Source organism: Somniosus microcephalus, chromosome 4 (genome assembly GCF_052327205.1).
Source record: "Somniosus microcephalus isolate GS21.2 chromosome 4, FLI_Smic_1.0, whole genome shotgun sequence".
NCBI lineage: Eukaryota > Metazoa > Chordata > Chondrichthyes > Squaliformes > Somniosidae > Somniosus > Somniosus microcephalus.
Window position 1 is genome coordinate 321,193,533 of NC_140990.1, and position 26,505 is coordinate 321,220,037.

Here is a 26,505-nt window from a genome sequence, read left to right on the forward strand (position 1 = left end):
GTCCTCTGGAGTAGGACTGCCAGTGCAGAAACGGGCCCTCATGGCCCTCCTGAAGTGCAGCAAGGTGCTGTCAAGCCACTTGCTAGCTCTGAAGTGAGGCTGACCCATGAGAGGGATGTTGGTGGCAGAGAACAAGGAAGTGGGGGCTCCTCTCCAAGCGCTCACACGACCATGCCACTGCAGAGCCCTCGGTCAGAGCCCCACCAGAGTCCTCACCCAACTGAGATCGGCATCTCAGCCCCTGCACAGCCGTAGGAGCAGCAGACTGTTGGCGAACCCTCACAGGCTCGCAACCCCAGAGGACGCCCGCCAAAGGTGTCGAGGCAGGAACAGCATGAAAGTGAGCAAGGGGCCTCCACATCTGCTGAAGCCACAGGGGAAGCACCACGTAGGAGCATGCGTAAGAGGAAGATAAAGCACAAGTAGTCACTTGGGTGTTCTGTTGCGTTTAATTCTGAAATGCCATCCTTGAATTAATGTTATAAAATGACTTGATGGTAAACTGTTGAAGTTGTGGGCTGTCATTTTGCAAATGGGACTTCCACATTGAGGGCTCAGGGTGACTTGGATTTGTCATGATTGTGGTCAGAGTGATAGGAATCCGCAGGTTCTTGTCCATTGTCTATGGTGTGGTAAGAAGCTGCAAGGCAAATGTGTTTGATTGGGCAGCCTAAGCAAATCTGGCCAAGATCAGTGCATCCCTTGCATCCCGGGCAGCAATGTTCTCGCGTGCTGCTGCCGCTGGTTGATGCGCCTCCGCAAGCTGTTCATTGTCGCTCTCCACATCCTCATCTGAGGAAGCTATACGATGGGCCACTTGTACCCCAGGCAACTGCAAGCCACGACGCTGTGCCATGTTGTGAAGTGCACAGCAGACCACGACGATTCTGGAGACCCTGGCTGCTGAGTACTGCAGGGCTCCACCTGATCTATCAAGGCATCTGAATCGCAACTTCAGCAAACCAATGGTTTGCTGGATAATGGTTCTGGTCGAAACGTGGCTGGAGTTGTAGCGCTCCTCAGCTTCATTGGATGGCCTCCTGAACGGCGTCATTAGCCCCATCTTCAGGAGATAGCCCTTGTCTCCAAGTAGCCATCCGCAAAGTTGGTCTGACGGACTGAAGAGGCACACTAGACTGCTGCAGGATGAAGGAGTCATGGCAACTGCTAGGGTACTTGGCGCAAACATGCAAAATTTCCTTATTGTGGTAACACACCAGCTGCAAGTTGAGGGAGTGGAAGCCCTTGCGGTTGCCCGAAATACCTGGATTGTGATGGGGTGCCTTAAGGGCCGCGTGTGCAGTCTACGACGCCCTGCACCCTTGGAAAGCCTGCCATATTAGCAAATCCAACCGCACGTGCAGTTACACTTGCTTGATCCTTGGAGAAGTTGATGTAATTGTGCGCGTTGGCAAAGAGGGCATTGGTTACCTGCGTGATGCAAGTGTGTGCGGCCGCCTGGGAGATGCCGCTGATGTCTGCTGTTGATCCCTGGAATGAGAGTGAAGCAAAAAAGTTGAGTGCGGTGGTGACTTTGACGGCCACTGATAAGGGGTGTCCACCCGCTCCTCTGGGCTCCAGGTCTTGCTGCAGCATTGCGCAGATGTCACCCACTACCTCTCGCGAAAGTCTGAGCCTCCTTTGGCACTGCTGCTCAGTCATGTTGAGGTAGCTCACCCTCTGTCTGTAAACCCTGTTTTGGGGGTATCTCTTGCGGCGACGTGCTCCCCTGCGCTGGCGCCTTCTGGCCTGTGCAGCTTCAGGTGGGTGAGCAGCAGGTTGGCACTCCTGCTGTTGCCGCTGTTGTTCGGGGTTCTGCTGCTGCCGCGGCTGGTCTTCGTCTGAATCTGAGATCCAGGAGGAAAGGAAATAAATGGTTCCCATGCTGCAGGTATATACCTCAGTTGAGGAAGCGCTCAGTCAAGGTGGGGAGAGGGGTTTCCCAGGAAGTCACACTGGAGATGGATCTACGCTTCAAAACTTCCAAAATCAATAGACCTGCAAAAAGTTCTCCCAGACCTGAGAAAAGAAAGTTGCAGGTGACAGAAATGATCATTGTGGAAAACGCCTTTTTTATGCTGGCGCTGCAGCTGTTAGTAAGCCATCCACTTGTGAGCCCACCAGGATTAACTGGCGTGTTCCAGAGGAGACGTGCAGCACGCGGGAAATGTGTTAAACTCAAAGGCCTGTCAAAATGACATTATAGAGACACTTAAGTGGTTAGGGGCCTATCCTGCCTCTTGGAGGCGGGACCGAAACGGGGTCTGAAAGTCCGCATTTGGGAAAGTTGCTTGGAGGTGGGATCGGAGCCCGCCGCCATTTTTGCCAACTTTCCCACCTGACCCGCCTCCTCGGGCCTGGCAAAACCCAGCCCTTGAACTCTGAATTCTGAGGGGTTTTGATAGAGTAGATTGGGAGAAACTCTTTCCACTGGCAGGAGGGTCAGTAACCAGAGGGCACAGAGTTAAGATAATTGTCAAAAGAACCAGGGGGCAGATGAGAATTTTTTTTTTTTTAACTCCATGAGTTGTTGCGTTCTGGAACGCACTGCCTGAAAGGGCGGTGGAAGAAGATTCAATAGTAACTTTCAAAAGGGAATTGGATAAATATTTGAACAGGAAAAATTTGCAGGGCTTTGGGGAAAGAGCAGGGGGGAGTGGGACTAATGGGATGGCTCTTTCAAAGAGCCGGCACAGGCCCGATGGGCCGAATGGCCTCCTTCTGAGCTGTGCGATTCCACAAATTGCAAGGCCAGCACCGTAATCACTGCACTACCACGCCATGTTGTGCGAAGATTCGGTGAATCTCGCCGAGTGTCGGTATGAAGTGCTGCTTGCTGCTGTTTTTGTCTCACACTTTTTTTGTGCTCCTCAGGTACAGAGTGAGGACAGCGTGCTCCTGTTCGTCGCCGCGTGGACTATCACGGAGATCGTGCGCTATTCCTTTTACACCTTCAGCCTCCTGAACCACCTGCCCTACCTGATCAAATGGGCCAGGTAATGTCCCGCCAAAGAGAGATCCTGGCTCAGTAACTTGTTTCTATATTGCGCTGTGAATGTGGAGCCCAAGGCAGAACTTACCGGGCACAGTAACCTAGATGAGGAACACCGTGGTTACAAATTATAAAGTGTATAAGGGAGCGGGTGGCCTATACGTGGATTGTAAACTGCAACTTGGTGACAGCAAGTGAAAGCTACCAGTTTTTTGAGCTCTCCTACTTTCTCTTCTATACCTCTTTCACCAGTCCTCGCAGTGGCCCAGCGAGTTCACCTAGTGAGCAAGGCACAGAGCCAGGAAGATCCCAGGACAGACTCTTGCTTTGTACTGAATTGGTACTACAGTGGGAGAGGGAGGGAGGGGGAAACCATCAGTTCGGACTCCTGTCCACCTCCCCCAACCCCGATCGCTGTCCAGTGACCTCTGCTGGAAGTGGACATCGGGTGACGACCGGCTTGGGCCCTGGCTGAGACGCCCCCCTGGGTCAAATAACCGGCTGACCGTCTAGAGGCTCACGCACGAGGAATGGCCACTTGGGTTAAAAGGGCAACCAGCAGCTCTGGAGTCCAGTGCAGAAAGTTGTGTGTGTGCACGTGTGGAGATCACATTCAGCACGGCTGGAGCTTATGAAAGGTGTTTTTTTTTTAAACAAGCGCGTATTTATTCCACGCTTGCCTTTTTACTCTACGTTTGTACCATATATTTGGGGGTTGAAACCGAGGAGCAGAACTCGGGGAAAATTTAAAAGGTTCGGTGGCTGGGCGTATGTGCCAATTCTCCGAGCCCCCGCCCCCCCGGGCCATTAACTCTGACCGACAGGTGTAACACCCGTCTCTGTTCCACCTCCTGTCTGTTTTTTTTCGTCTAGTAAAATTCTGTGGCAACAACAGAAACTGATAACATTGGCTGGCAGACCTGTGAATTTAACGCTAGGCGGTCCCGAGCAGGCCGCTCACCGGCTTTACAAAGGAAATAACTGCACACGTGCGAAAAATTGAATGGCCCGCGCAGCCAGTTTAAGGGCCCGCGCACTCAAAATAAATAAATAAATAAATAAAAAACCATTGCTGCCAGCTGCTGACAGAGAAGAGACGGATTAACATCCTGGGAGCCAGGACTCACCGATAAAGGGTCTCCGCCTGAGAAGTCGTCCTGGGTTTTTGTCTTTTCTTTACGTGCTGACATCCTGCTGCGTATTTCCAAGCATTTGGAATTTGGTTTTTCTTTTCTTTGTCTTTGCAGCTTTCTGTAAACTTATTTAGAAAAAGTGGGTGGGGCGGGAAATGCCCCCCAACCGCGACAGACTATAACCCACACCCTCGTCTGCAAGAGATACTGTGAGACAGGAGTTATTTTCATGTACGTGTGTGTGTGTGTGTGTGGAGAAGTGCCATCGCTTTGTTTTCTGACAATTTGCTGCCCGTCTGTGTTGAGTGAGGAATGTTGAAATAACTGGAGCCGTTAACCGCAGTCCTTTACTCACATGGCTGCAGTTTAACATTTCCTGCTGGTTGAGCGCTCTTGTTGTCCGTGCGCTTTATTGGGGGGGGGAGGAGGGTGTGGGAGATGGGGTATTCAACCTTGATTTCCCCAAGTCGCTGCACTTTGTAATTCATTGTCTGCAAAGTGTTCGACACTGTATTTACAGCTCGGAGACAGGTCTTTCGGCCTAACTGGTCCGTGCCGGTGTTTATGCTCCACATGAGCCTCCTCCCACCACTCTTCATCTCGCCCTCTCAGCAAACCCTTCTATTCCTATTCCTTTCTCCCTCATGTGTTTATCTAGCTGCCCCTTAAATGCATCGATGCGACTCGCCTCAACTACTCCCTGTGGTAGCAACTCTCTAACTACTCTTGTGGTACCCGCCCTCTTGTATACCTCAGAGACATGGACCATGTACAGCAGGCACCTCAAAGCACTGGAGAGGTACCACCAACACTGCCTCCACAAGATCCTGCAAATCCATTGGCAGGATAGGCGCACCAACGTCAGTGTTCTTGCTCAGGCCAACATCCCCAGTATCGAAGCTTTGACCACGCTCAATCAGCTCCGATAGACGGGTCACATTGTCTGCATACCCGATACGAGACTCCCAAAACAAGCGCTCTACTCGGAGCTCCGGCACGGCAAGAGAGCCCCAGGTGGGCAGAGGAAATGCTTTAAGGACACCCTCAAAGCCTCCTTGAAAAAGTGTAACATCCCCACCGACACCTGGGAATCCCCGGCCCAAGACTGCACAAAGTGGAGGAGAAGCATCTGGGAAGGCGCCGAACACCTCGAGTCTCTTCGCCAGGAGCAAACGGAAGCCAAGCACAAGGAGCGCACGTCAACCCAAGCACCCCACCCACCCGCCCCTTCAATCACCGTCTGCCCCACCTGTGACAGAGACTGTAGGTCCCGCATTGGACTCATCAGTCACCTGAGAACTCATTTTTAATGTGGAAGCAAGTCATCCTCGGTTCCGAGGGACTGCCGAAGAAGAAGAAGAAGAGACTCTTGGGTCAAGAAGTTTCTCCTGAATTCCCTATTGGATTTATTAGTGACCATATTATATTTATGGCCCCTAGTTTTGGTCTCCAATTCCCCTCCCCCCATCCCAACCCACTCACAAGTGGAAACATTTTCTCCACTTCTAACCATAGCATTTGTGACTTGTCTGAAGGGACAGTTCTACACCAAGGTGACATTTGAAAACGGGATCCTGATGGAACGCGATCCCATTTTCCGATGGCGCTAAGGATCCCTGTTATGAAGGGTTTCCGTTGGCAGTGGGGGGAAAGCGGTGCAATTCTCCCTTTGACCATGAGGTGCTGTTTTTTCTTGCGGGCAGTCTGGCGAAGCCCTAGGGCTGGGCAGGTTTGTCCAGTGACTACCTGACTACCTTCGAAGGATGTGTTGATGGGGTTAGAGGAAGAGGGGTGGGAGGAGGCTCGTGTGGAGCATAAACCAGTTGGGCCAAATGGCCTGTTTTCTGTGCTATAAATACTTTCTAATACTTTGTACGGTGTCTGCTCCCAGGCTGTCGCTGCCCACCAGTTCCAAAAACCTAAAACTCGGCAACCATATAGGAAATTAGAAAGAACTTTGGTGTAGACAGCACCTTTCATGACCTCAGGCTGTCCCAAAGTGCTTTACAGCCAGTTAAGTATTTTTGAAGTGTAGTCACTGTTGTCATAGAAATTTACAGCACAGAAGGAGGCCATTCGGCCCATCGTGTCTGTTCCGGCCGACAAAGACTATCCAGCCTAATCCCACTTTTCAGCTCTTGGTCCGTAGCCCTGTAGGTTACGGCACTTCAAGCGCATATCCAAATACTTTTTAAATGCGATGAGTGTTTTTGCCTCTACCACCCTTTCAGGCAGCGAGTTCCAGACCCCCCACCACCCTCTGGGTGAAAAAAATTCTCTCAACTCTCCTCTAATCCTTCTACCAATTACTTTAAATCTCTGCCCCCTGGTTATTGACCTCTCTGCTAAGGGAAATAGGCCCTTCCCATCCGCTCTAATGGAGTGTCCTCAAATTCGGCTGCCCTCAAAAGTTTGTCACCATCCTCCGCCTGCTTCACGACAACATGCAAGCCGTGATCCTGACCAAAGGTTCCACCACAGACCCAATTCACGTACGGACCAGGGTCAAGCAAGGCTGTGTCATCGCACCAGCGCTCTTCTCGATCTTCCTGGCTGCAATGCTGCATCTCACCCTCAGTAAGCTCCCCGATGGAATGGAGCTAATCTACAGAACAAACGGGGAAACTGTTCAACCTCCGTCACCTCCAGTCCAGATCCAAGATCGTCCCATCCTCTCATCGAATTACAGTATGCAGATGACGCTTGTGTCTGCGCACACTTGGAGGCCGAACTCCAAACCATTGTCAACACCTTCACCGAAGCGTACGAGAGCATGGGCCTTACACTAAACATCCGTAAGACAAAGGTCCTCTACCAACCTGCCCCCGCCACACAGTACTGCTCCCCGACTATCAAAATCCATGACGAGGCCTTGGACAACGTGGACCACTTTCCATACCTCGGGAGCCGGCAGACGTCGATGACGAAGTCCAACACCGCCTTCAGTGCGCCAGTGCAGCCTTCGGTTGCCTGAGGAAGAGAGTGTTTGAAGACCAGGACCTCAAACCCAGCACCAAGCTCATGGTCTACAGAGCAGTAGTAATACCCGCCCTCCTGTATGCTTCAGAGACATGGACCATGTACAGCAGGCACCTCAAAGCACTGGAGAGGTACCACCAACGCTGCCTCCGCAAGATCCTGCAAATCCATTGGCAGGATAGGCGCACCAACGTCCGTGTTCTCGCTCAGGCCAACATCCCCAACATCGCAGCTTTGACCACGCTCGATCAGCTCCGATGGATGGGCCACATCGTCCGCATGTCTGATACGAGACTCCCAAAACAAGCGCTCTACTCGGAGCTCCGACACGACACGACAAGAGAGCCCCAGGTGGGTAGAGGAAACGCTTCAAGGACACCCTCAAAGCCTCCTTGAAAAAGTGCAACATCCCCACCGACACCTGGGAATCCCTGGCCCAAGACCGCACAAAGTGGAGGAGAAGCATCTGGGAAGGCGCCGAACACCAAGTCTCTTCGCCAGAAGCAAGCGGAAGCCAAGCGCAGGCAGCAGAAGGAGCGCACGTCAACCCAAGCACCCCACCCACCCGCCCCTTCAACCACCGTCTGCCCCACCCTGTGACAGAGACTGTAGGCCCCGCAATGGACTAATCAGTCACCTGAGAACTCATTTTTAGTGTGGAAGCAAGTCATCCTCGGTTCCGAGGGACTGCCTAAGAAGAGAGAATGTAGGAAACGTGGCAGCCAATTGCGCACAGCAAGCTCTCTCAAACAGCAATGTGATAATGACTAGATCATGATTTTTGTTTTTAGTATTGATTGAGGGATAAATATTGGCCCAGAACACTGGGGTTAAACCCCCTACTCTTCTTTGAAATAGTCCCATGGGATCTTTCACATCCACCTGAGAGAGCAGACTCAAATAATGCAGACACTCTTGTACGCGTACTAATGGCTTTCACACCATTAAGTGTGAAAACTTCTCTGGGGATTTGATCCAACTTTTTATCTTCCTTCCCCACCCACCCACCAGCCCACCCCAGGGAATTGACAACTAATTTTGCCTCAGAATCCTAGTTCGCATTCTTCAACTCTAAACCAATGGTATGCCAGGTAATGGGATGCAGTCTCTCCATTTCGTTAAGCTGTAGTCGCAACTATTGCCTCGCCTGAATATACTGGCTGCCTTGTGTTTTGTGTATTGCTCAGAGGGAACCCTGACCGCATGTTGTGACCTTGCGCCGACCCTAACCCTGGGAATGGGATGGAGTGTGTGTGCGGACCCTAACCCTGGGAAAGGGATGCAGTGTGTGTGTGGACCCTAACCCTGGGAATGGGATGGAGTGTGTGCGCGGACCCTAACCCTGGGAATGGGATGGAGTGTGTGTGGACCCTAACCCTGGGAATGGGATGCAGTGTGTGTGGACCCTAACCCTGGGAATGGGATGGAGTGTGTGTGGACCCTAACCCTGGGAATGGGATGGAGTGTATGTGCGGACCCTAACCCTGGGAATGGGATGCAGTGTGTGTGGACCCTAACCCTGGGAATGGGATGGAGTGTGTGTGGACCCTAACCCTGGGAATGGGATGGAGTGTGTGCGGACCCTAACCCTGGGAATGGGATGGAGTGTGTGTGGACCCTGGGAATGGGATGGTGTGTGTGTGAGGACCCTAACCCTGGGAATGGGATGGAGTGTGTGTGAAGACCCTAACCCTGGGAATGGGATGCAGTGTGTGCGCGGACCCTAACCCTGGGAATCGTGGGAATAAGGAGTGTGTTAAGAAATGCGCGTTTTAAGGTTTTGATTAAAAGCTCTCTGCTTCCCCTTCCGCCTTGCCTAGGTACACGCTGTTTATTGTACTGTATCCAATGGGTGTCACGGGCGAGCTGCTGACGATATACGCAGCCCTGCCTCACGTTCGAAAGACTGGCTTGTATTCGGTGACCCTGCCAAACAAGTACAACATCTCCTTCGACTATTATACAATCCTGATCCTGGTCATGATTTCCTACATTCCACGTAAGTAAACATGTTGATCCTTGTTGGGATTTAAAATGGCTGAGCATCCATTAGGCTGAAAATAGTACCATTCATAGAATCATAGAATGATACAGCACTGAAGGAGACCGTTCGGCCCATTGTGCCTGTGCCGGCTCTTTGAAAGAGCTATCCCCATTAGTCACATTGCGCTGCTCTTTCCTCATAGCCCTGCACATTTTTCTCCTTCAAGCATTTATCCAATTTCCTTTTTGTAAGTTATTATTGAATCCACCACCCTTTCAGGCAGTGCATTCCAGATCATAACTCACAGCGTAAAAAAAATTATCCTCCTCTCCCCTCTGGTTCTTTTGCCGATTATCTTAAATCTGTGTCCTCTGGTTCACAACCCTTTTGCCAGTGGAAACAGTTTCTCCTTATTTATCAAAACCCTTCATCATTTTGAACGCCTCTGTTAAACCTTCCCTCTGCTCTAAGGAGAACAACCCCAGCTTCTCCAGTCTTTCCTCATGACTGAAGTCCCTCATCCCCAGTTACCATTCTGGTAAACCCCCGTCTCTCTTTTTGTGCGGTAAGGAGACTTGCGCCAAAACGTGGCTACTTGGCAAAGGTTCTCTGGTGAAGTTGCCGCGGTCATCTCCCTCCTCTCCGAGCAGCTGCTTGGGCTTTGGTTTCAGCCCTCGTTAGCTGATTTCCCTCATCGGGGGCCAACAGTCGGGGTTGCTGCTCTTGGTCTCGGCGCGCCCAACCTGCCCCAGGGAGAGGATAACTCGGTCGGGGTTTCGGCACCCGATCGTCACCCGGCGCTGCAAAGTGTGGAACGTGCTGAGCTTTGCTGTGATGCACTGCGCGGGCGAATTGCCCGGCGGGGTGCCCACCGTCTAGGCTCACGGGCGAAGAGCGGTCACGCGGCAGGGAGCCAGAGGAAACCGTGGGATGTTACAGCATCGAGACGGGCCACTCAGCCCATGAAGTCTGCCCCGCTGTTTTCTCTCGCTGAGCCGCCCTATCTGAGGAAGGATGTTCTTGCCATGGAGAGAGTGCAGCGAAGATTCACCAGACTGATACCTGGGATGGTAGGAATGACGTATGAAGAGAGATTGGGTTGATTGGGCTTATATTCGCTAGAGTTTAGAAGAATGAGAGGGGATCTCATTGAAACTTATAAAATTCTAACAGGACTAGACAGACTAGATGCAGGAAGGATGTTCCCGATGGTCGGGGAGTCCAGAACCAGGGGTCACAGTCTAAGGGTAAGGGGTAAGCCATTTAGGACTGAGATGAGGAGGAATTTCTTCACCCAGAGAGTGGTGAACCTGTGGAATTCTCTACCATAGAAGGCAGTTGAGGCCAACTTATTAAATATATTCAAGAAGGAGTTAGATACATTATACATTTCTTAAGGCTAATGGGATCAAGGGATATGGGGAAGAGGCAGGGACAGGGTACTGAATTTGGATGATCAGCCATGATCTCATTAAATGACGGAACAGGCTCGAGGGGCCGAATGGCCTACTCCTGCTCCTATCTTCTGTTTCTATGTCTAACCCCACTCTTCTTATCGCACCCTTTGCTGCTCCTTTCTTTTTAAGCCCCTATTAAATTTGTTTTAAAATGAATTTATGGACCTTGCTTCAGCAACAGTTTGTGACAGAGAATTCCACGTTAACCACCCTCTGTGTAAAGAAATACTTCCTTCTGTAAAATCATACAGAAAGAAAGACTTGCGTTTGTATAGCGCCTTTCGTGACCACCGGACATCTCAAAGTGCTTTACAGCCAATGAAGTACTATTTGAAGTGCAGTCACTGTTGTAATGTAGGAAATACGGCAGCCAATTTGCGCACAGCAAGGCCCCACAAACAGCAATGTGATAATGACCAGATAATCTGTTTCTGTTATGTTGGTTGAGGGATATATATTGGCCAGGACACCAGGGATAACACCCCTGCTCTTCTTCGACATAGTGCCATGGGATCTTTTACGCCCACCTGAGAGAGGGCAGACGGGGCCTTGGTTTAACGTCTCCTCATCCGAAAGACGGCACCTCCGACAGTGCAGCACTCGCTCAGTACTGCCCTGGGAGTATCAGCCTAGCTTTATGTGCTCAAGTCCCTGGAGTGGGACTTGAACCCACAACCTTCTGACTCGGAGGCGAGTGTGCTTCCCACTGAGCCACGGCTGATACTTACAGCACAAAAAGGAGGCCATTCGGCCCATCGTGCTTGTGTGCTGGCTCTCTGAAAGAGCTACCAGCGAGTTGTGATCTGGAATGCACTGCCTGAAAGGTTGGTGGGAGCAGATTCAATAGCAACTTTCAAAAGGGAACTGGATAAATACTTGAAGGGGAAACATTTGCAGGGCTATGGGGAAAGAGCAGGGGGAGTGAGACTATTTGGATAGCTCTACCAAAGAGCCAGCACAGGTACGATGGGCCGAATGGCCTCCTGCGCTGATGTCATTAGTCCCACTCCCCTGCTCTTTCTGCCATAACCCTGCAAATTTTTCCTTTTCAGGCATTTACCCAATCACTTTTTAAAAAGTTACCTGCTTCCTTTCAGGCAGTGCATTCCAGATCACAACTCGCTGCATTAAAAAAAAATTCTACTCGTCTCCCCCCTGGCTTTTTTTGCCAATTATTTTAAATCTATGTCCTTTGGTTACCGACCCTTTAATTTTGCTGATGGCCTTAAATTTATACCTTCACGGGATGAAGGCAGCAAGTTCTGTGGCGGGGACAGGGGGTAGTAGAAAGGAGAAATGCCAAAATAAGATACGCTTCGTTCAGAGTATTTTAAGAAACTTAACCTGAAAATGTCATCCCCCGCCCCCCACAACTCAATCTTTCTGAATCAGTTTTTCCACAGCTCTATTTCCACATGCTTCGCCAGAGGAGGAAGGTCCTGACCACCGCAGAACCGAGCAGGAAGAGCGAGTAGCCCAGCCCCCTTCACTTGAAGGGGGGGGTGTGGGTGGGACAGCGGGGAAGATGGACCTTACTTCAAATCAAGACGATCTCCATTTCCACCGGATTATTGTGCTACCATCCGGTGAACTGAACCAACGCGATTTCCACTGGGCCGCTTCGTGACCGGTGTTCGACACTCAAAAGTGGCAGTGCTCCTTATGTTGGCTGGCTGAAAACGGGGCTCTCCAAAGTATGAATTTAGGTTTAACTCCCAATGTGTTCAGAGAGTTAGGGGGGCAGGGGGAGTTGGCGGCGTAAAGGGAGAAGTTCTAGTTTCTTATCGTCATTGTTACAAAGAGCCCGAGTTCCATGTGTCCCCTTCTTCAATTGTATTACTTTCCTCGTTGGATGGCAGAGTCCCTTGATTCCCAGAGCCAGAAGGGGGAGGGAGTCTAGCTCCATGCATTTCGCTGTAAGTGGCGATCTAACAGCAACCCTTGAGACCTATTAACAGTCTGGGTGTCCCGAGGTCAGATCCTTTTATATTGAGGTTGGCCAGTGGCCATTCATCTTCCGTCGACGGCACTCCCTGCAAGTGTCCTTCGTGGGAATCCTGGCAGCCGGGCCACGCACCGAGGGTGGAACCCAGAAGGGGAAGGAGATATAACTTGCCGAGATGAAGGGGGCGTTAATGGCTGCCCAGCGGAGTTGAAGCTCGGCTCGGTTGCTTTAGCGAGTCGCCGGCTTTGCTGGGTTGAGAATGCCAAGCCGACTGTTCCCGGCCTCCGGTTGGCCTTTAGCTTGAGGCTGCTGTAGAGTTGCCAACTCTGGCTGGGCGCATTCCTGGAGGTATCATCACCTGACTTACTGCCGCCAACCGCCCGGCCCCCACGCTCCATACTCCCGGCACACCGCTTTCCTGAGCCAGGCGGAAAGCAAATCGACCCTTCATTTCCCCCCCCCCCCCCAATTAGATGATTCTGGACCGTCCATCAAACATCCTTTTTTTTAACCCCATGCCTGATATTTTTATAACGAATAAAGAGAAATGTTCAAAGAAAATTAAAGAAAATCACAATTTTCTTTTTTTTTAATGCCCTTATGATTTTTCTCCTGGGTTTTTGTTCTCAGCAGTGTCATGGAGATTAATCTTGACTTGCTGGAGACTCCAAGGCAATCCTGGAGGGGTTGGTAACTCTAGGCTGGGAATACCATTGGCGTCCCTGGCCATGCTGTTCATTGACCATTGACAGCAGCAAGGTCACAGACTGTTAGTCGTAGAGCAAGAGGTTTGTTGAAACGCCAACTCCATCCTTCCACTTGAGCAGTGGGCTTGAATCAAGAGCATGGGGCATGTCCTTGGTGGGAGCCATAGTTGGGACCTGTATTGTGTGACCTGTTTCTTGGGCTTCCCCCCCCCCCCCCCCCGGCCTTCTCCCCATTCCCCCATCTCCCACCCAACAACTAATCTTTTGAAAATGAGACTGGTCCTGTTTGGCCTTTTTTGTTTCGGCATCAAAAGGCGAAAGGCCACACGTGAACGTGAACGTTTGCCAGCGCAACCCTGCTTCTTTGCAAGAACCCAACTGGAATCGTGACTCTAGCTTTTCAGCAAAGTTGACCAATCCAAACTCACAAATGATCAGTGTGCAATAAAACGGGACAGATCGATAATTCCGCCCCAGTTTTGATTTTTTTTAACGGGGCTTCTAACTGGATCACGTGTTGTAAAACGAAAAAAGATTTTTTTAACAAAAGATTTAAGAGCATTTCTGGATCGGCACATGCTCCACAGATCTTAATGTGTTCTTTTGTATATTAGGGATTGCTCTTTGTAATTAAGGATTTTAAACTCTTAGCATTCCCAAGTTTGCACTTTTTTCTGCATGGAAGCATTTGTAATGTAATTTTCCTAAATGTCTCTTGGTAGATGTGTAGAGGGGTGGGGCGGGGTGGGAGAAAGTAACTGATTGCTCTGATGTTGTTGCTTGTAATCTTGTTTGCCAATTTGTCAATCCTCGCTTGAGGAAAAAATGAGCATGTTTCCATTAATGCACATTTTGTCCCTTAAACCGTACGGTTCCTATCGATTGTCAGCACATTTTTTTTTTTATGTAGTACAGTCGCTGGGCTCTGCAGATGCAGGTCTGCCTGGGCAGGGAGGTTTGTGCTTTAACCTGTTTTAGATTGTCTTTAAAGAAATGCTCTTGAGTTTGCATGGTCACCCTCGGTCGGCGTAGATCAGCTCCAAGACGCTCCTGCCCCGTGTTAATAAACTCTTGTGAAACCAGCAGCAAGGTCACAGACTGTTAGTCGTAGAGTAAAAGGTTTGTTGAAGCGCCAACTCCATCCTTCCACTTGAGCAGTGGGCTTGAATCAAGAGCACGGGGCATGTCCTTAAAGGGGCCGCGCACCAGGCTAGTTTGAAGTTGCACGGTTTTCAATGGAGCCGCTCTCTGGCGGTCCCAATGATTGATTTCAACAGAGTGGCCCAGTGGGTAGGGGGGACCCAACTTGAGGTCACCGTGGCAACGATATTTTCAACAACAACAAAAAATCAAGGAACTTCCTCGTAAGAGTCCCAACTGTTCTGCTTTCATCATGGAGCCTCTCCCTCCCCTTTAACAATGGAGCTGGATATGTGTGTGTTTAGGAACGTTACTGTATTCTGCACAATGCGCAGAGTGAGATTTCTCTTAAGCAAGGACATTAACGTTTTTTTCCCTGTAATTAATGACCTGCTAACTAAATGACTTCTCAGAAATCGCATGTGTTGCTGCAATTTTGTTTGCGGGGGGTGGAGGTGGGCGTACGGGTAACAGCTTGTATTTATAATATGCTAGCAAAATACTGCGGATGCTGGAAATCCGAAACAACAGAAAACGCTGGAAAAACTCAGCAGGCCAGGCAACATCCGTGGAGAGAGAAACCGAGTCAACGTTTCAGGTCGAAGACTCTTCGTCAGAACTGAGGAAAAAAAGCAGGAAATGAAACAGATTAAAAAGCAAGTTTGGGGGCTGGGAAATGGGGGAGGGGATGAAAGAACAAAAGGGAAGGCCTGAGAGGTGAAGAGACATTAAGAGATATTCAAGGTGAGACGAGATGGTAATTATAGTGACTTTAACATAGAAGAACAACCCAAGACACTTCAGAGGTTTAATCAAATGAAAAACTGACGGCTGAGCCAAAAGAATAATAATAGGTGGGGTAACCAAAAGGTTGGTCGGAGAGGAGAGGGAGCTGGGAGGGTTTATGGAGGGAATTCCAGACCGTGGGGCCCAGATGGATGAAGGCATGGTTGTCAATGGTGGGGGAAAGTGGGTGGGTGCAGGGGGAGTGGCGGACAGGGGGGGAAGGAGGCGTAGGAGGGCTGAGCTTTTGGGCCATATAGGGCTGGAGGAGGTTACAGAGATGGGTCGGGGAAAAGCCATGAAGGGAGAATGAGAATTTTGAATTGGAGGCATTGAGGAACTAGGAGACAATGTAGATCAGCAACCATCTTCAGTCAAAAGGGCCGAGTGGATGATCTATATCTGGCTCCTCTTGAGGCCCCCAACATCACAGAAGCCAGTCTTCAGGCAATTCGATTCACTCCACGTGATATCAAGAAACGGCTGACCGCACTGGATACAATCAAAGGCTATGGGTCCCGACAACATCCCGGCTATCGTGCTGAAGACTTGTGCCCCAGAACTAGCCGCGCCTCTAACCTAGCTCTTCCAGTACAGCTACAACACTGGCATCTATCCGACAATGTGGAAAGTTGCCCAGGTATGTCCTGTCCACAAAAAGCAGGGCAAATCCAATCCGGCCAATTACCGTTCCATCAGTCTACTCTCAATCATCAGCAAAGTGATGGAAGGTGTCAGTGCTGTCAAGTGGCACTTACCCGCTCACCGATGCTCAGTTTGGGTTCTGCCAGGACCACTCGGCTCCAGACCCAATTAGTCTTGGTCCAAACATGGACGAAAGCTGAATTCCAGAGGTGAGAGTGACTGCCCTTGACACCAAGGCAGCATTTGACCGAGTGTGGCATCAAGGAGCCCTAGTAATAACAAGAAATAGGAGCAGGAGTAGGCCATTCAGCCCCTCGAGCCTGCTCTGTCATGTTCTTATTTTCTTAACCATTTTAAGCTGCTTCATCAGTGACCTTCCCTCCATCATAAGGTCAGAAGTGGGAGTATTCACTGATGACTGCACAGTGTTCAGTTCCATTCGCAGCTCCTCAGCTAATGAAGCAGTCCATGCCCGTGTGCAGCATGAGCTGGATGACATTCAGGCTTGGATTGATAAGTGGCAAGTAACATTCATGTCACACAAGTGCCAGGCAATGACTATTTCTGAGAAGAGAGAGTCTAACCACCAGTCCTTGATATTCAATGGCATTGCCATCGCTGAATTCCCCCACTATCAACATCCTGGGGGGTGACCATTGACCAGAAATTTAACTGGACCAGCCCCATAAGTACTGTGACTACAAGAGCAGGCCAGAGGCTGGGTATTCTGCAGCGAGTGTCTCACCTGATTCCTAAAGCCTTTCTACCATCTACAAACACAAGTCAGGAGTGTGATGGAATACTCTCCACTTGCCTGGATGAGTGCAGCTCCAGCAACACTCGAAGCTCGATGCCATCCCGCACAAAGCAGCCCACTTGATTGGCACCCCATCCACCACCTTAAACATTCACTCCCTCCACCACCAGCGCACCGTGGCTGCAGTGTGTACCATCTACAAGATGCACTGCAGCAACTCCCCAACCTCTTCCACCTAGAAGGACAAGGGCAGCAGGTGCATGGGAACACCACCACCTCCAAGTCACACACCATCCTAACTTGGAAGTATATCGCCGTTCCTTCATTGTCGCTGGGTCAAAATCCTGGAACACGAGGTGGTGTTGCTAAAGAGAATGAATAATAAGAGAAACACTTGCCAGTAAAATGCCACTTGTGGTTTAAAATTTATAGAATGACACAGCATAGAAAGAGGCCATTCGGCCCATCGCGCTTGTGCTGGCAAATGATTAGGCTAGAATCCACCGTGGCTACCAGATATTGAGCACTTTGTGTTTCTGCACCACTGTCCTTTAGTAGTGCATCCAACAACAATTTGCAATTATATAGCACCCCTAGACAGACTAGATGCAGGAAGGGTGTTCCCGATGGCTGGGGAGTCCAGAACCAGGGGTCATAGTCTAAGGATAAGGGGTAAGCCATTTAGGACTGAGATGAGGAGGAATTTCTTCACCCAGAGAGTGGTGAACCTGTGGAATTCTCTACCACACAAGGCAGTTGAGGCCAATTCATTAAATATATTCAAGAAGGAGTTAGATATATTTCTTGAGGCTAAAGGGATCAAGGGATATGGGGAGAAGGCAGGGACAGGGTACTGAATTTGGATGATCAGCCATGATCTCGGGCTCGAGGGGCCGAATGGCTTACTCCTGCTCCTATCTTCTATGTTTCTATGTCTATGTTTCTAATGTAGTAAAACATCCCAAGGCGCTTCACAGGAGCGATTATCAAACAAAATTTAACACCGAGCTACATGAGATATTAGGACAGATGATCAAAAGCTTGGTCAAAGAGGTATGTTTTAAGGAGCATCTCAAGAGGAGAGAGAGGCAGAGAGGTTTAGGGAGGGAATTCCAGAGCTTAGGGCCCAGGCAGCTGAAGGCGCGGCCGCCAATGGTGGAGCGATTAAAATCAGGGATGGGCAAGAGGCCAGAATTGGTGGAGAGCGCAGAGATCTCGGAGAGTTGTAGGGCTGGAGAAGGTTACAGAGGTAGGAATGAGGTGGGGGGGCATGAGGCCATGGAGGGATTTGAAAACAAGGATGAGAATTTTAAAATCGAGGCACAGTTTGCAACCTCTCTACCATGATAATGATAACCAGAGTGTGACAGGAAGGGACAGAGCGTATACACATAAGAGTGCATCAGAAAGAGGGGTCAGAGTAGGGAAAAATAGCAAAAAAGACAAAATTAAAAGCTCTATATCTGAACACACGCAGCATTCGTAACAAGATAGATGAGTTGACAGCACAAATAGAAATAAATGGGTATGATCTGATAGCCATTACAGAGATGTGGTTGCAAGGTGAACAAGGCTGGGAACTGAATATTCAGGTATTTGCCATTTCATAAGGATAGGCAGAAAGGAAAAGGTGGTAGCTCTGTTAAGGGATGAGATCAGTGCAGTAGTGAGAAATTATATCGGCTTAGAAGATCAAGATGTAGAATCAGTTTGGGTGGAGATAAGAAATAATAAGGGTAAGAAGTCAGTGGTGGGAGTGGTCTACAGACCTCCAAAGAGTAGCCACACTAGGACAGTGTATGAATCAAGAAATAATAGAGGCTTGTAAGAAAGGTGTAGCTATAATCATGGGAGATTTTAATCTTCATATTGATTGGACAAAGCAAATTAGCAAAGGTAGACTTGAAGAGTTCTTAGAATGTATGCGGGATGGTTTCTTGGAACAATACATTGTGGAACCAACCAGGGAGAAGACTATTTTAGATCTGGTAATGTGTAACGAGGCTGGATTAATTAATGATCTCGAAGTGAAGGATCCTCTTGGGAAGAGTGATCGTAGCATGGTAGAATTTCAAATTCAGTTTGAGGGTGAGAAAGCTAGGTCTCAAACTAGTGTCCTGAACTTAAATAAAGGTAATTACAAAGGTATGAAGGCAGACTTGGTTAAAGTGGACTGGGAAAATATATTACAGGGTAAGACTGTAGAAAAGCAGTGGCAAACATTTAAGGAGATATTTCATAACTCTCAGCAAAGATATATTCCAGTGAGAAAGAAAGACTCTAAGAGAAGGATGAACCATCCATGACTAACTAAGGAAGTAAAGGATGATATCAAGATTAGTGGAAGGCCAGGGGATTGGGAAATTTTTAAAAACCAGCAAAGGACAACTAAAAAAATGATAGAGAAGATAACTTATGAGAGTAAGCTAGCAAGAAATATAAAAACAGACAGCAAGAGCTTCTACAGGTATATAAAAAGGAAGAGAGTAGCTAAAGTAAATGTTGGTCCCCTAGAGGATGAGTCTGGGGAATTAATAATGGGAAACAGGGAAATGGCGGAGACTTTGAACAAATATTTTGTATCGGTCTTCACGGTAGAAGACACTATAAAAGCTTCCCAATAATGGATAGTCAAGGGGCTATTGGGGTGGGGTTGGGGGGGGGGTGAACTTAAAACAATCACTATCACTAGAGACAAAGTACTAGGCAAACTAATGGGACTAAAGGTGGACAAGTCCCCATGACCCAATGGCTTGCATTCTAGGGTCTTAAAAGAGGTGGCTGCAGAGATAGTGGATGCATTGGTTGTAATCTACCAAAATTCCCTGGATTCTGGAGAGGTCCCAGCGGACTGGAAAACTGCAAATGTAACGCCCCTATTTAAGAAAGGAGGGAGACAGAAAGCAGGCAACTATCGGCCAGTTAGCCTAACATCTGTCACTGGGAAAATGCTGGAGTCCATCATAAAGGAAGTGATAGCAGGACATTTAGAAAATCATAATATAGTCAAGCAGAGTCAGCATGGTTTTATGAAAGGGAAATCATGTTTGACAAATTTGCTGGAGTTCTTTGAGGATGTAACGAGCAGGGTGAAAAGAGGGAACCAGTAGATGTGGTGTATTTGGATTTCAAGAGACATTCGATAAGGTGCCACATAAAAGGTTACTACACAAGGTAAGAGCTCATGGGGTGGGGGGTAATATATTAGCATGGATAGAGGATTGGCTAACTAACAGAAAACAGAGAATCAGGATAAATAGGTCATTTTCAGGTTGGCAAACTGTAACTAGTGGGGTACCACAGGGATCAGTGCTGGGGCCTCAACTATTTACAATCTGTATTAATGACTTGGATGAAGGGACCGAGTGTAATGTAGCCAAATTTGCTGATGATACAAAGATAGGTGGGAAAGCAAATTGTGTGGAGGATGCAAAGAATCTCCAAAGGGATATAGATCGGCTAAGTAAGTAAGTGGGCAAAAATCTTGCAGGTGGAGTATAATGTGGGAAAATACGAGGTTATCCACTTTGGTAGGAAAAATAAAAAAGCAAATTATTATTTAAATGGGGCGAGATTACAAAATGCTGAGGTACAGAGGGATCTGGGGGTCCTTGTGCATGAATCACAAAAAGTTAGCATGCAGGTTCAGCAAGTAATTAGGAAGGCAAATGGAGTGTTGGCCTTTATTGCAAAGGGAATGAGTATAAAAGTAGGGAAGTCCTGTTACAACTGTACAGGCCGTTGGTGAGACCACACCTGGAGTACTGCGTACAGTTTTGATCTCCTTATTTAAGGAATAATATACTTGCATTGGAGGCAGTTCAGAGAAGGTTCACGAGGTTGATTCCGGAGATGAGGGGGTTGTCTTATGAAGAAAGGTTGAGCAGGTTAGGCCAATACTCATTGGAGTTTAGAAGAATGAGAGGGGATCTTATTGAAACATATAAGATACTGAGGGGGCTTGACAGGGTAGATGCAGAGAGGATGTTTCTCCTCGTGGGGGAATCTAGAACTAGGGGGCACAGTTTCAGGATAAGGGGGCACACATTTAAAACGGAGATGAGGAGGAATTTCTTCTCTGAGGGTCGTGAATCTTTGGAATTCTCTTCCCCAGAGAGCTGTGGAGGCGGAGTCATTGAATATATTTAAGGTGGAGATAGACAGATTTTTGAATGGTAAGGGAGTCAAGGGTTATGGGGAGCGGGCAGGGAAGTGGAGTTGAGGCCAAGATCAGATCAGCCATGATCTTATTGAATGGCGGAGCAGGCTCGAGGGGCCAAATGGCCGACTCCTGCTCCTACATCTTAGTATGTTCTTATTTACCACTGGTGGCCATGTGCCCTCTGTGGCCTTAGTGCCTGCTGCCCTGTCTGATGCAGATAGCCAGGACCCTCCTTTATACTCCTCATGGCTGGCACCCTCTTGACAACACGGCACGGAATCCAAATTCTCTTCCCAAATTAATTTGGCTGGGTTTTTCCACTAAAAGCTGGCCTTGAGGCCAACATTCTCCCACATCCGCGCAGGGGGGGGGTCTGGAGGTCCCGGGCAGGCCGCTCGACGGCCCTTATACGGGAGAAACCGCGCGTGAGTGAAAATTTAAAGGGACCGTGCACCCAAAAAGAAAATAAGAGGGAACGCTGCTTGAGACCAATGTTCCCGCTAATTTTTTTTGTTGGGCTGTGCGGCCCATTAAAATTATCGCGTGGGCACGTTTTTTTTTCCATTCAGGAGCCGGCGAGCATCCTCCAGACCGTCACGCGTGGCCGCGCTGCTTCACAGGACCATTGCTTGAAACCGCAGTTGAATTCTAAGGACTGTGCTTCTAACATGCAATGTTTGCAGAGGCACATCCAGTTGTACAACATTTTTTTTTAAATGTATTATTCGTTTATAGGATGTGGGCATCGCTGGCAAGGCCAGCATTTATTGCCCATCCCTAATTGCCCTTGAGAAGGTGGTGGTGAGCCGCCTTCTTGAACCGCTGCAGTCCGTGTGGTGAAGGTGCTCCCACAGTGCTGTTGGGGAGGGAGTTCCAGGATTTTGACCCAGCGATGATGAAGGAACGGCCGATCTACTTCTACGTCAGGATGGTGTGTGACTTGAAGGGGAACTTGGAGGTGGCGGTGTTCCCATGTGCCTGCTGCCCTTGTCCATCTAGGTGGTAGAGGTCACAGGTTTGGGAGGTGCTGCCGAAGAAGCCTTGGCGAATTGCTGCAGTGCATCTTGTAGATGGTACACACTGCAGCCATGGTACGCCGATGGTAGAGGGAGTGAATGTTTAAGCTGGTGGATGGGATGCCAATCAAGCGGGCTGCTTTGTCCTGGATGGTGCTAAGCTTCTTGAGTGTTGTTGGAGCTGCACTTATCCAGGCAAGTGGAGAGTATTCCATCACACCCCTTGTGTCGTGTAGATGGTGGAAAGGCTTTGGGGAGTCAGGAGGTGAGACACTCGCCGCAGAATACCTAGCCTCTGACCTGCTCTTGTTGCCACAGTATTTATGTGGCTGGTTCAGTTAAATTTCTGGTCAATTGTACATAATTGGAGGTGCGGGGGCAGGTTGTGGGGGGGGCGGTTGAAGGGAACAGAATAGGGGAAGATGGGGGAAAGAAGACACATATCCCTCCCCAGAGATTGTGCATATGTGCGGGTGAATTGAAAAAAATCATTATCTGCAGTACATCAACGCTACCACTGAAGGGCGCTACAGGTTAAAACATTAAAAGCAGTGTTGTCGAGATTTTTGTATTCTTTGTAACGGTGAACCTGGCTCTTGAAATTTGCCTGTAGTTCTCTCTCCCCACCTTGTTGCATTAAGGTTGCCAGTCCCTCCAGGATTGACCAGAAGTCTCCAGGAATTGAAGATTAATCTCTGGGACACTGCTAACTGCAAAACCCTGGGAGAGAAATCAGCAAAAAATCATGGCCTGGGTTTTTTTTTCCCCCATTTTCTTTGAAGACTCTCACTAGTTGTAAAAAATATGGCAGATGGGGGAAAAAAAGGGCCGCTTGCCTGAGAGTCAAGGGTCGTCCAATGGGGTGTCGAAGAGGCTGTTCGCTTTCCAAATGGCCGCGAGACGATGGTGCGTCTCAGGCGACCAATAGCAGGAGTGAGCCCCGTGGGGCGAGGTACGGTCGGTGTGGCGTGTGTGTGTGTCCGCGCCGGGGTCGGTAGGACTGTGGCCATTCTTACCGTGCCGCTCACGGGGGAGCTCCCGGGACCTGCTGCCCACCCAGCGAGGGCTCCGGCCTGGGCGCCTGTAATGATATCAGCAAATAGTGATGATATTTGTCTGTGTTTGATTACTTATGCCTTACAGCATATTTGTCTGTGTTTTTGATTACTTGTGCCTGACCAGCAGAGGTCATGTGAGAGACAAGCAGTCCAGAGGAGTTTTACTTTCAGTTTCATTCTAGATGCATCACAGCATACTGTGTTCTGTAAAAAGCTGTAGAAAGTCTTGAACAAGACTTTAGATTAAACAACATTCTCTTTCAGAAATGAGTCTTTATTGAACCCAAAAAGAAATCAAAACAGGCACCAACTCGTGTCGACTCTCTGCGGGCTCGGTCAGCGGAGGCCTCTGCGGGTTGCTCCAAGACGACATGGCTGGCGATGGAAGCTGGGAAAAAAAGAAAGAAACACTTGCATTTATATAGCGCCTTTTACGATCAAAGCGCTTCACAGCCAATGAAGTATTGTCACTGTTGTCTTCTTGGGCAGTCCCTCGGAACCGAGGATGACTTGCTTCCATATTAAAAATGAGTTCGCAGGTGACTGATGAGTCTAATGCGGGACCTACAGTCTCTGTCACAGGTGGGGCAGATGGTGGTTGAAGGGGCGGGTGCTTGGGTTGACGTGCGCTCCTTGCGCTGCCTGCGCTTGGCTTCCGCTTGCTCCCGGCGAAGAGACTCGAGGTGTTCGGTGCCTTCCCGGATGCTTCTCCTCCACTTTGTGCGGTCTTGGGCCAGGGATTCCCAGGTGTCGGTGGGGATGTTACACTTTTTCGAGGAGGCTTTGAGGGTGCCCTTGAAGCATTTCCTCTGGCCACCTGGGGCTCTCTTGCCGTGCCAGAGCTCCGAGTAGAGCGCTTGTTTTGGGAGTCTCGTATCGGGCATGTGGACAATGTGACCCGTCCATCGGAGCTGATCGAGCGTGGTCAAAGCTTCGATGCTGGGGATGTTGGCCTGAGCAAGAACACTGACGTTGGTGCGCCTATCCTGCCAATGGATTTGCAGGATCTTGCGGAGGCAGCATTGGTGGTACCTCTCCGGTGCTTTGAGGTGCCTGCTGTACATGGTCCATGTCTCTGAGGCATACAGCAGGGCGGGTATCACTGCTGCCCTGTAGACTGTCACTGTTGTAATGTGGGAAACACAGCAGAAAATTTGCGCACAGCAAGCTCCCACTAACAGCAATGTGATAATGACCAGATAATCTGTTTTGGTTATGTTGATTGAGGGATAAATATTGGCCCAGGACACCGGGGATAACTCCCCTACTCTTTTTTGAAATAGTGCCATGAGATCTGTTACATCCACCTGAGAGAGCAGACGGGGGCCTCGGTTTAACATCTCATCCGAAAGACGGCACCTCCGACAGTGCAGCCCTCCCTCAGCACTGCACCGGGAGTGTCAGCCTTATGTGCTCAAGTCCTTGAAGTGGGGACTCTTGAAGCCACAAACCCTCTGACTCAGAGGCGAGTGTGCTGCCCACTGAGCCAACAGCTGACCCTGGAACCCAAGTCAACCCTCTCCTCCAGGCTCCGTAAACCGATGGCCTGAAGCAGACTGCTCCGTGGAGAATGACTGACCGGCCGGTTTGGCTCAATGAGAGGGGCACCCATCAGTGATCCTTCCTGCAGGCTTAAGCCCTATGAGGCAGGGTGGGCATCACTGGACACATCGAGCCTATAGCACAGAAACAGGGAGGGATCCATCATAGAATTACATAGTACAGGAAACTCTTTTTTATCCGGCACCGCCGGGACCGGCGTGGTGCCGGTTGATCAAAAAGTCCAGATTATAGAGAGGTATACTTACCAAGGTACGAGAGCCCCGTACACGGCCACAGGTGCAGGAGTCCCTGTTGCACGGCCACAGGTGCAGCAACCCCGGTTACACGGCCACAGATCCAGGAACCCCGGTTACACGGCCACAGATCCAGGAACCCCGGTTACACGGCCACTAATATATAGTAAAACTTACCTGAACCTACTCCTGAATTTTGCCGGTTAAAAGAGATTTCCGGATATTTAGGTGCTGGTAAAAGAGAGTTTCCTGTATGTACAGCACAGAAACAGACCATGCAACCCAACTGGTCCGTGCCGGTGTTTATGCTCCACATGAACCTCCTCCCACCCTACTTCATCTAACCCCATCAACATATCCTTCTATTCCTTTCTCCCTCATGTGTTTATCCAGCTTCCCCTTAAATGTATCTATACTAGTCGCCTCAACCACTCCCTGTGGTAGCGAGTTCCACATTCTCACCACTCTCTGGGTAAAGACGTTTCCCCTGAATTCCCTATTGGATTTATTAGTGCTAGTAAACCGGTCAACTGCGCAGGTTCAGCTGGTTAAACACCAGCAGTGCCCCTCACCCTACCTAGGGGTGTCCCTGAGCCTCAGAACTGCCAAACTGCACCAAAGCTCTCTGGGTTTATGTAGACGGGGTGTGCCCCACCCGGGAGAGAGCACGCGCGCCACGCTGGGCAAACAAAAACTCTTGCCTTCGCCAATCTCTCAGCAGGCTCGGCTTGTCGCCTTCAGCGTGGTCATGGTTTCCATAGCGTCAGACGAGCAGCTGAACAAACAAGGGGCTGTAGTAGTCAGCTCACTGCCTCTTTTGTACCATTTCACATTCACGATCAGGGTACAAAAATCGACGTACTTGTGCGAAATCAGTCGAGGTTAAGAAGCAAGGCGCTTGCAACTCGTTGGAAGCGGGTGGCAGAGTGAGAGCAAGCCGGGCAATCTCACAGATGGGCTGGAGTGGGCAGTAGAGAAATGCCGCGCTTACGCGGTAGGGGGCGGACCTCTGAGGTTGAGGGCCGAAGCGAGGGTTGCCAATTCTGGTTGGATGTGTTCCTGGAGATTTTATTACATGGCCTCCTGCCCCTTCCCAACCGCCCCGCCTGGTCAGAAAGCTTTTTTTCCCCCCCACCCCCCCGATCACCAATATTTTTCTAACTAATAAACAAAAGCGTTCAAAGAAAATGGAAAAAAAACTCACAATTTTTTTCAATGTCCCTGTAATGTTTCTCCCGGGTTTTTTTGCTGGCAAGGGGTGTCCGGAAGATTAATTCCTGGTAACCCAGGACTATCCGGGAAGGTCGGCAACCCTCGCTGAGGCGCATTGTTGGGACGGTGTAGATGCAGGAGTTCCCAAACTGTGGTACACCTACCCCTGGGGGTACGCGAGACATCTCCGGGGAGGGGAGGGGGGAGTACGAGGGAGAAATTGTCCAATGGTGGATTTTATTTATTAATTATTTTATTTATCGCATTTTTATAATAGGCTGCTCAGACGAAGCTTTGAAACTCTGTGGGAATTTGCTACATAAATTTACTTCAAGATGTACCAATGAGAACCCGGATACACACAGATGATGACGTACAGAGCCCTCACCTCCAATCACCGTGCACTACAGCGTGGCATCAGTTGCCCAGCAACTGTCCAGTCTAAAACCTGTCTGCTGGTAGGGGTTCGCAGGCAGCTGGTAGATCTGGAAGGGGATATGCAATAAGTAAAGTTTGGGAACCTCTGGTGTACAGGGAGCTTTACTCTGTATCTAACCCGTGCTGTACCCGCCCTGGGAGTGTTTGATGGGGCAGTGTAGAGGGAGCTTTACTCTGTATCTAACCCATGCTATACCCGCCCTGGGAGTGTTTGATGGGACAGTGTAGAGGGAGCTTTACTCTGTATCTAACCCGTGCTATACCCGCCCTGGGAGTGTTTGATGGGACAGTGTAGAGGGAG

The 26,505-nt window shown here is 49.5% G+C and overlaps 1 protein-coding gene across 1 annotated transcript in view; it reads left to right on the plus strand.

Annotated features, from left to right (window-relative positions):
• The window catches only part of hacd2 (3-hydroxyacyl-CoA dehydratase 2), a 33,327-nt gene extending 18,574 nt beyond the window's left edge, over positions 1–14,753 (plus strand). Inside the window, exons 5-7 of the mRNA XM_085986822.1 lie at positions 2,875–2,996; positions 8,925–9,103; positions 11,938–14,753. Coding sequence (XP_085842948.1) covers positions 2,875–2,996; positions 8,925–9,103; positions 11,938–12,020 — 384 coding nt within the window. The 3' untranslated portion in view covers positions 12,021–14,753. The remainder of the gene's footprint in view (positions 1–2,874; positions 2,997–8,924; positions 9,104–11,937) is intronic.
• The last annotated feature ends 11,752 nt before the right edge of the window (positions 14,754–26,505 follow it).